At 35.7% G+C, this 10205-nt stretch overlaps 1 protein-coding gene across 4 annotated transcripts; it reads right to left on the reverse strand.

Moving 5' to 3' along the window:
• Positions 1-2213: 2213 nt before the first annotated feature.
• On the reverse strand, positions 2214-9455 carry LOC107762854 (F-box protein At4g02760). 4 transcript variants are annotated; one of them, XR_001642904.2, is made up of 13 exons: positions 9040-9455; positions 8121-8296; positions 7531-7728; positions 7274-7384; positions 6055-6140; positions 5844-5965; positions 3788-3852; positions 3622-3694; positions 3455-3517; positions 3289-3353; positions 3136-3210; positions 2689-3046; positions 2214-2607 (listed from the first exon to the last, which is right to left on the reverse strand). XR_001642904.2 is itself a non-coding variant. In XM_016581260.2 (12 exons), the coding sequence occupies exons 1-12, from the start codon at positions 9406-9408 to the stop codon at positions 2842-2844; spliced, it is 1608 nt and encodes a 535-aa protein (XP_016436746.1). In that variant the 5' UTR covers positions 9409-9455; the 3' UTR covers positions 2214-2841. The 4 variants fall into 4 exon arrangements, 1 of the variants encoding a protein (XP_016436746.1); XR_001642901.2 differs by having other exon boundaries at positions 2792-3046; positions 9040-9454; XR_001642905.2 differs by lacking the exon at positions 3455-3517 and having other exon boundaries at positions 2792-3046.
• Positions 9456-10205: the final 750 nt, after the last annotated feature.

Raw genomic sequence — 10205 nt, forward strand, 5'->3', positions numbered from 1 at the left:
TCGAATTATCATTAATATAATCCTCACTTAGAAGATAATTTAAGTCAAATGCCAGAAACATTTGCTGATCCAAAATTTAATATCATATTTCAGCTACAAATGCTCCTATTAAAATTAAAGTCCCTGAAGGATAGAGTTTACTGTACGCATGAAGCGTCGTAGACCAATCGGTTCCAAAGGTAACAATCCTTGAAAAATGGTAGGAGCTAATGATCAAAAAGATCATAATGAGGAGGAAATAAGCTCTAGAAGAGCCCACAACATAACATTTCATGAAACTCCCGAAGAAGTTCAGGTACCTGAAAATAAAGAAAGTGATGAGATCTCAACAAGTTATGTCGCTTAGGAACTGACACAAAATGATTGTCGACGATATATTTGATACAATATAGTGCACAATATTGTAAAAGATTGTGAGGATCGGACCAGTAGTCCAGACACTTGAAGATGTCATACCATTTAGATACAAGTCTTAACCTATATGACTTATTTGACTAAATCTAAATGAAGATCCTTGAAGGATTAAAAATGCCTGAAACATATAATTCAAAGTCTCGAGAAATGTACTCGATCAAATTACAAAGATCTTTGTACGGTTTAAAGCAATCAGTGCACGTGTGGTATAATCGCCTCAGTAAATATTTGCTGAAAGAAGTTTACATAAATGGTGTTATTTGTCCATGTATTTTTATAAAGAAAATGTCATCAGAATTTGTTATACTTGCTGTTTATGCTGATGACATAAAATTTGTTGGAACTCCAGAAGAGCTCCAAAAGGCAATTGAATATCTTAAGAAAGAATTTGAGATGAAAGATCTTGGAAAAATAAAAATTTGTCTTTGGTCTGCAAATTGAATATTTAGCAGACGAGATCTTGATCCATCAATTTGCCTATACAGAAATGGTCTTTAAACGCTTTTTCATGGACAAAACACACCCATTAAGTACATCAATGGGTGTTCGATCAATTGAAGTGAATAAGCATTCGTTCCGACTTCTAGAAGAGGATGATGAACTCCTTGGTCCTGAAATACTCTATCTCAGTGTAATTGTTATGCATTTATAGGCGGTGCAGATCGTATTGGTTATGCAGATACAAGATTAGAATGCGGAGACTCAAATATTTGAAACAAGGTTTTCATCTAGGGGAATAAAATACGCGATGCACTCTTTTTTCCTTACTAAGGTTTTTAATGAGGCACATTATCTTTTAATGAACATCCAAAGGGGGGTGTTATAAATATATTATATTATGGATGTTCATTTAGTACTCCATTGTAAATAAGCTTCCTGAAGAAGCTTATCCATATGGTACTCCGCCGTAAATATGTTTATCTATTTAGTACTCTATTGGAAATAAGCCTCCTGAAGAAGCTTATCACTTCGGTACTCGATTATGGATAAATATTACCCTCGATATAAGATTATCCATAACGGGTATAATAAGTTTATCCTTTCGATACTCCGTTATGGATAAACATTACCCAGTAGAAGATTATTCACACCGGGTATAATAAGCCTATCCTTTCGATACTACGTTTTGGATAAACATTACCCCCATAGAAGATTATCCATACTGGGTACAATGAGCTTATTCTTTCAGTACTCTATTATGGATAAATATTACCCCTAGTAGAAGATTATCTATACCTGGTACAATGAACTTATCCTTTCAGTACTGTGTTATGGATAAACATTACTCTCAGTAGAAGATTATCCGTATCTGATATAGTAGCAACTTACATAGCAGCTTGCAGTAGCAACTTACATAGAAGAGATTTCAGTTCAATTCATTATGTACATCAGTTTGAATTCAAATAATGTATCAATTTCTCTCTATACTTGTCTTTACTTTACCGTCTTTATTTTATAACAGAAGACAATTTTTATTTTGTTATAAACGCAGCGAGAGAACTTTTCTATGGGTCAACTTGAGCTATCCAGAATTATTCCAATTGACTAAACAAACAAATGTTTATACTTTTTTATAAAGTTTTTTATGGTTTGACTTGAGCTACCTAGAATTAATCCAAGTTCCAAGCAACTAAAATGAGCCATCGATAAGTATATTTTTAGTCCGACCTGTCCGACCCAGGCAGTAAGTCGCGTCACGATTTTTTGGGCCAATTTGACGTCCCTATACCCAACCCCTCATCCTAAAGAGTAAAGATCAGAAGCATAGAAAAATGGCACAAAACATTATAGTCTCCACCTTTAAGAATTATGCTGCTGAGTTTTTTATTATCTGGTAACTGCATTTCATTATTAGCATAGATATAGGTATACACTTGTAAGCACATCCCAAGCAAAAATTGATCAGCTGTATACAACTGATTGGTGACTTCATCACATAAGAGACCTCGAAACAGATTTGCCTGTATGCTCATAATAAGGGAAAGAAAGAACAGAAAGTTGTCCTTGTTCTATCTAGGTAAAACTATTCGGTGTCATTGTATTGCTTCAGTAAAGCAACTGTTGGCTACCTTATGAAGCAGGTAAAATGAGTTGACGTGAGCTTGTGAATTCTCTCTCAACTCGGTTCTACTATCTTCCCATCTTCAACAGCACCAGCAGATGCTATACTATGGAATACTCTCCACGAAAATGCTGTTACCAACATCAAAACCAGTTAAATAAGCAGCTCTATAGGCAACACAATCAATTCAGAGTAGCATTATCAACACTTACTCTGGGAATGCAAAATGCTTCTTGCAGATTGAAATCTTTTTTTTTTCCCCTTTTAAGGGAGGACCAGGGAAAGGGGAATCAGAGAGAGAGAGAGAGGCAATACCAAATACACGGTTGTCATGCAGTCAACACTTGTGAAAGGGCATTTCCACCTTAGATGGAACCTTGGTCCACCTCATCTGAGCTTTCTTCATACATGAATGAACTATCCTCGCTGCCACTACCTTGATCACTACTATCACTGCTCTCTGATGCACTCATGAATGAAGAGCTATCAGATGCAAGACTGCTCAAGTGTGATGAGGAGTTAATTTCGCTATTCACATCACCGTTGTTATGTTGTTCAACATCATTAAAGCTGTGAAAGACGGATAAAGGGAAACAAATAAATAGCACAGATGGATCACCAATTATTTTCATGTTCAAGTAATGGAAGAACAAACCAACCTGCCTTCCAAAGGAAACTCTGCTAAAACACATAAATCGGGCCTTTCTTCTGACAATCGCACTATAGGAATAAAGCTGATTGGCACACACAACCAGAAAGTCAAAAGTCTATCTTCTTAATGATGTTGAAAAGTTAACTAGAAGTTGTACTACCTAGGGCTGTAGCACCGATGGTACCAGTCACCTTCAGATACCAGACCCTCTCGATTAGATATATCCTGTGTGAAAGCAGTTCAAGTGAAACCATCAATAAAGAGAACAGGAAACGAAAGGTGCAAAGTTCTTAGTAAGACTGTTATGAGCAGAAGTTTATACATACAAGATATTTAAGATGCCCAAAATCCCCTGCAAGCACTGCTGCTAACAGCCTTGCTACTTCTACCTACAGTCCACATAAGTTAAGACCACTTCCTTTCTCGACTTACTTCCCCATTTATTTCCTACCAGATATGGGAAACGAGGATGTTCGGGGGAAAGAACACTTACTTCTTTCAAATGCATGCAATCCCTCAAAATCAATACCTGGAGTAAGCCCCCACCCACACTGCCTCCTAGATTCCTGTAATGTGAATGCTATTAGAATAAAAATAGTGCTAAAAAGATCACAAGTTCATATACAAACTTGAGTCGGAGGGGCTAATGGGAAACCTACTTGAGAAAAGCACCAGTAATCGAGTAGGATGTTGAAAAGTCAATGTACCTCAATTTACGAAATCCCTACAAAAATAAACAAAACCGAGGATTGTACAATTAGGTTCCCTTGGAAAAGCAACCACTGTAGCAGTGTTGTCAAAGGCGCGCTTGACACATAGCTTGACACGCCTCCTAAACTCTAACACAGAGTAGAAAAATCCAACTCGAACAAAAGTGGTCTAACTTTAGAAATTTTCTCGAAGTTACCTGATAAATTATAAGTTTACAGAACATTTAAGTTCCAGTGTAAATAACAACATCAGGGGTAAAATTGCTAACGACATAGCATTTCAACTTTTTCTTGGCTCAAGTATGTCACAAGCTGAAGAGTTTATCAATTAGGCCAAAAGAGAGAAATGACAACAAAATACAGATAAATGCTCAACCGATAGCAATTCTGAGATGATGCTTTAATTCAATGTTGCTTAAGGAGTTCAAAAGAGAGTGTAGGCTAAAAAACCCAATGTGCAGTCTTTTCATACAGCCCCAAAAGGGGAGAGGTTTCTGTAGCTCCTTCTTCAGTAAACTAAACTATTTACAGTCAAGCCAGCTTTGCACCTAGGTAACATAGAGAGATCACTAGAACCAGGTAAATGACTGGATCAGCAAGTAATAGTTCAACGTTACAACCATGAAAAATCAAAATTGGACGGTGTATAATTAAATGAATATGAATAGTGCTGCTCATTCGGATCGGATATCCGAAATTCGAACTGATCCACTCAATTTCGGATTTCGAATTTCGGATTGGATCGGATTTCAGATTGTGTTTATTAAAATTTCGAATTTTGGATCGGATTCGGATTGGTATATTTTAATCCGATACGATCCGAAATTATTAGGCAATGTATAAATACTACACTTTAATTTCGGATAGTCAGTACTTCCTTTACATCTTCCTCCAAGTTAATACCTTTACAATTGCTAGATTTAGCTATATTGACACCATAGCACTATCATAATTGCATAAATATGAATTTTTCTTAATGTATTGTCTCTTTTACAAAGAAAATATACATATTAGTTTGCAACTTTGAGGCATAATAATACGATCCGAAATCCGGTCCAATCCAAACTTTAAAATCCGATCCGATATAATTCGGATAAGATTCGGATTGCATTTTCTAGAATCCGAATCCGAAATGTGCTAAATCCTCTTGTGTGTGTATCTATATCTCTGAAGCCTTATTTCCTATCTAAGAACTTCACTCTATTTTTCTGCATTAGTGATCTGAGTCATTTGTTTGTCTGATCAACAAACTTGTGTGCTTATACTAAATCTAGGGGAATCTGTCAAAAATAAAATAGAGTATTCCTTTCCAGGTCAATGATCTCATCAGTTCAGCCACATGGTCTGGATGAGCCTTGAAACCATAGACAAAGCAAGTATTAAGAAAATTCTTAAAACTTTCCATGTGCAGCAGATTCTAAAATAAAACGCTTCCTTTTCTTTACAAATGGCAAATGAAAAAGTACCAAGTTTTCAGGAAATTTGATGCATTGATGAAAACAAGCATAATGGTACTGATGGTGCAGACAATCTCAATGCAACCATCATTGTGTTATACAGCGTGAAGCTTAAAGTGATAAAGCCGAGCTTGCAAAACAATGTTGATGTAGTCTATACAAAAGAAGTAGCTTCACCGTGCAACTTCTAATATAGTTGTCAACTCACCTTAAATTAGCAAGAACAGCATCATTGACAAATGTCATCCAGATTAAACTCAAAATTCATGTATTGGCTAGTCTAGACTGGTTTCTGGTACCAACAAAGGAAATAGTATAGCATGAGACATTAGCTTTTTATTTGACAGCGCTAGGTACTTGCTAGAACTAGAAGCAAGTCAGCTTCAAATAGCTTCATTGCACTAGACTCAAGTTGTATAGTAAGACATAGCTACACACCCCGTAATTCCATCTGAATGGCATACAGACCCAAACAAGGCCTTGAAACGCTGGATAGAAACGCAAAAGAAGATCAATATACTGAAAAGCTTCATTCTCAAAAAACAGACCTTAGCGAGTATGCGAGCTTTATAATCATGCAACTTAAATCCCCTTAGAGCCAATGAAGATAGGTGAGGACAATTGCTCACTAGATCACTGCATGTTGGCAGTTTCAAACTGTCGTCTCGACCTGAATACAAACATGGATTATGGAAAAAATTCGTTAAATGGCTATTAAGAAAGCAAAAGAAAAGCAAATAGAAAGATAAAAGAATGCACCTGTTTTTGACGATTCAAAGAATAGACGCTCAATCAAGGGACAAAATTTACTTATAGACTCCAGTGTCTGCCTTAATTCCACATGACTATCAGATGAACAAAACATTTCATGTTATAATCACTGACATTGAAACTAGAGACGAAACTAGAAATGGAGCCATTCGCTCACAAAAAAAAAGAAAAGAATAAGAATTTATCATGATTGTACTAGAATTTAGTATGAGGGTGTTTGGCTAAGCTTATAAGCTGGTCAAACTAGCTTATAAGCACTTTTTGGCTTATCTACGCGTTTGGTAAAATTAAAAGTGCTTATAAGCCAAAAGTCATAAGTTGGTCTCCCCCAACTTATCAAATTTCAGCTTATAAGCACTTTAGGTTTAACCAAATATTTACTATTCTATCCCTAAAATACTTCTTTTTAAAACAAAACTCTTCGTACACCCAGTTCTTCAGCTGCTTATTATTAATTTCAGCACTTTTATCCAAACACGTAACTGCTTATTTTTTAAATCAGCTTCAGCACTTAAAAGTGTTTTTCAGCACCTAATGCTTATCAGCTACTCTAAATCAGCTAAGCCAAACAGGCTCTATAAACAAATTATGGTCTTATTGGATCCCCGGTACTATCCATGTTGTTGACAAATAATTCAGAGTAAATGATCAACAAAATAAATGAGTTGTGACAGAAGGAACTAAAAAGTAGTGAGTTATTCTAATTTTTTTTTTTTTTGATAAAGAAGGTAATGTGCTTTTTACTTGAACAAACGAATGACTTTCAGGCGAAGTATTTCAATTAATTGGAATCTACTGTTGATAAGAATGAAAAATACAAACCAGAAACATGTGATATAAAATATGGTGTTTCAGACGAAGTACTTAAATCACTTGGGCTCTGTGTTGTTCACAATAATAACAAACACCAAACTAAAAACATGAGGCTATACTTGTGCTGTTCCCACAAAGCAACTAAAAGAGAACTCATGCTGCCACCTATTATTTAACTTCAAATGCTTATCTTGAGTGATTAATAAGACAAAGAAATATCCCACCAAGAATCTGTTCACGAATGCCTTTAGCCTCTCAATGAAGGTCAAAAAACAACAATCAAACATGAAGGCACTAAATCCATGGTACTTCTACTTACTTTTCAGCAGTATGCATAAGCAATTTTGGACCACAAAAGAATAAAACAGAAGAAACTATTAATTCCAATACTTACAGGCCAACAATTTCCAGATCAAGCAAAGATGGGCAGGCTGACAATGCAGCGTTAAGTGCAGTATTGTCCAATCTTTCGATATTGTACAGGTGCAACCTTCTCAAGCAAGCTCTTAATTTTCCAAGAAGGCAGAGCGAAGAAGCAACTTAGTACTTCAGCTTTTAATTAATAAATAACCAGATATTATACAGTATTTATATATACAAAATCAGTACATAAAATTACATAACATCGCTTTATCAAGAATGGAGCAATACCCTGGAGTTCCATTATTAGCATTCAGAGGTGCTAGGCAAGACCTTGTAAGAATAGAATACTCTTTGCCCTGCCTGGACCTCTTATCATTCCATGAGAATCCTGCAGCATCTGTAGATTTCCTTATAAAATTAACCATTGGTTGAGAAGACCCCGATGATGAAGCAAGTGGGCCAGGTACAAAGCCCAGCTTCAGAGACCTGCATTCAGTAAAGTCAGTGTTTGTCCACCAGTGCAAATACCAATTTATATTCTTTGTATAACAGCCTTTTGAGGTCAAGATGAATAACATCTCAAGTATTCCACTTTTGTGCACTTTGATCCAATGTTCTTTGAGATATCCTCTTAGAATAAGGTAGTTACCATCCTTTACTCACTCTCTTACATAACATTTTCACGTGTAAGACCTAAATCAACATGTTTCCATGGGTCTACTCTGTAGCGTTAAAGTGATAACTGTATTTTTCAGCATATTCAATTCACTATTGTTCTTCGGGGCTCTTATGTGAATTAGTCTTTTAAAAACCAACTGAAGAAAACTTTAAAAGGAAGAAGATTGAAGTTATGAAGCAGAGGACGGCAATTCTCTTACTGGAGTCCATTTCCAGCACGGTGAACCATTGTTGCCACAACAACATTATTGACTCTAGGAACCACTGTGATCAAGTCAACATTAGCATAGCATGCAGGGTCTGCGGCACAATTTTTGAAAAAGGAACTTGTAACCGCAGCATAACATAAACTTTGGGTGTCAAGCAATGAAAACACCTGCCCAAAAAAATAACCACCAAAACATTATCTTATTTTCATAAGCACAAATTGCTTCCATCCTCAACTGTACATTTAGTAAGAGTCAAAACCTTACCATCAACAATTTTTATCGCCAATTCATTGTAATGCCATGATAATACAAGTATTCATCGTTCCGCAGACACAGAAAAATATCAAGCAACTCAAACAACTATGCCTCAACCCCAACTACACTCTATGCATTTCTGCTCTATATGAACCAATTTATAAAAATCTTCAAGGATAACCAAATATCTGAGTACTTAGTACAACTATCAAGTATCAACAATATAGACCTCAAATTTCAAACAATGAAACAAAAGCACATTCCAAAAGCTATCCTAGTGGCTTACTTTCACAAGATTAGTAAAGTATGGAAGCCGAACCAGATCAATCCTATTCACTGATTGTACATAACTAATAATAAACGAGATTATTAATAAACACCAACTACTGAAAACAAACAGCTCTCAAAAATAATTCATCCATTAAGATAAATTCTATACACAAAAAAAAGAACATGAAATGAATAGTACAACTACACACATTTCAAACTCCAAGCTCAGAAACAAAAGAATAAAATTTTGGAAAAGGAAAAATAACTAAGCAAAAAATAAGCATTAGCAAAATCAGATTAGTAACTATAAGCTACACACATTTCCAGATGTAACAATTACGTATACACCAATAATTAAAAGAAGGTATATATGAATAGAACATACTTTTATAGTTAGATCGGAGGGAAGAGCCCAAACGACGGCGTTATGCATGGAATCGCGCGCGCGGGCAGATCGTTTGCCAGCTTCGAGAAGTGCAGATCCTAATCGAAGTGCGCGGTTTATCATATCATTCTGTTCCGAATCGGAAGCTTTAGAACTGAGAAGCCGATTGAAGGAGAGGTCAAAGGAGGAATCGGAGAGACCGAGAAACGATTCCAAGAGCACGTCGTGATCGATATAGGAACTGAAACCATTGGAACTGGTGGTGGATTTAGGGTTTAAGCCCGAAGTGGCGGAGCAGCATGGACGTTTCGGGCTCGGCTTCGGTGTCTCCATCGCCAACGACTGGCGGCGGAGAAGGAGAGTATCCATGAAGAGCGGAGGGTGCAAGAGATGGGGAGTGGGCCCGGGAAGTGAATGGTAAAGAAAATGAGAAATTCGTGATGTACGGATTCAGAAAAATTATGGGGACACCTGTGACGTAGAATATGCCGACGTGGAATGAGAATCAGATGCACACGACTTGCCAATTACGTCACTCTTGACCCTACTCTTACTTTTGGAACATGATGATTTAGGGCTGCTTGTCGGCGGATTGGATTGTTATTTAATTTTAACGGTTTGGCTTATCGGTTATTGGTGTTACATCTCGTACTTTAGCATTATGATATGCTCTAGTAAATCCACATTAGTTCAAAGGGATTATGTCTATTAGGAGGTTATAGAAAATTTAAGATATTATTATTATTAGACCATGTAAGTTTACAACCTTGATACATAGACATTATGTTAGTATGGTATTTTCTTTTAAGTAAAGTATTTTAGTAAAAGATTTATAAGTATAATTTTGGATAGTTATCATTATTACTATTTTTGGATATGATAAATCTTACTCATAATATAAGAAAATTTATAAGACTTTGTTTATTGTAAAGATAGAAATTATTTTCTCACAAAAAAAGGTTATATTTTAAGAATAGAAATTATTTTATCATTTTAAGAATTAAGCGTACGAAATTTTTTACTCTTTATATGAGATTAGGAAAATTAGAAGTTGAGAAAATATATGTATTTTTTTTACATGGACGTTTTAACGAAATAATAGTGTATGTATTAATTTTATATGACACCACATGACCATGTTAGTTAAGTTATATAAAGTATGTTAA

Source organism: Nicotiana tabacum, chromosome 8 (assembly GCF_000715075.1).
Source record: "Nicotiana tabacum cultivar K326 chromosome 8, ASM71507v2, whole genome shotgun sequence".
In the NCBI taxonomy this organism is placed as follows: domain Eukaryota; kingdom Viridiplantae; phylum Streptophyta; class Magnoliopsida; order Solanales; family Solanaceae; genus Nicotiana; species Nicotiana tabacum.

Excerpts from the sequence above, each read along its gene's own strand:
- LOC107762854 (XM_016581260.2), bottom strand. The coding sequence starts at position 9,408 with ATGGATACTCTCCTTCTCCGCCGCCAGTCGTTGGCGATGGAGACACCG. Across the intron at positions 8,297-9,039 it reads CCTCCGATCTAACTATAAAA|GTGTTTTCATTGCTTGACAC; the intron begins GTATGTTCTATT and ends TTTTTTGGGCAG. Across the intron at positions 7,729-8,120 it reads CGTGCTGGAAATGGACTCCA|GTCTCTGAAGCTGGGCTTTG; the intron begins GTAAGAGAATTG and ends TACTGAATGCAG.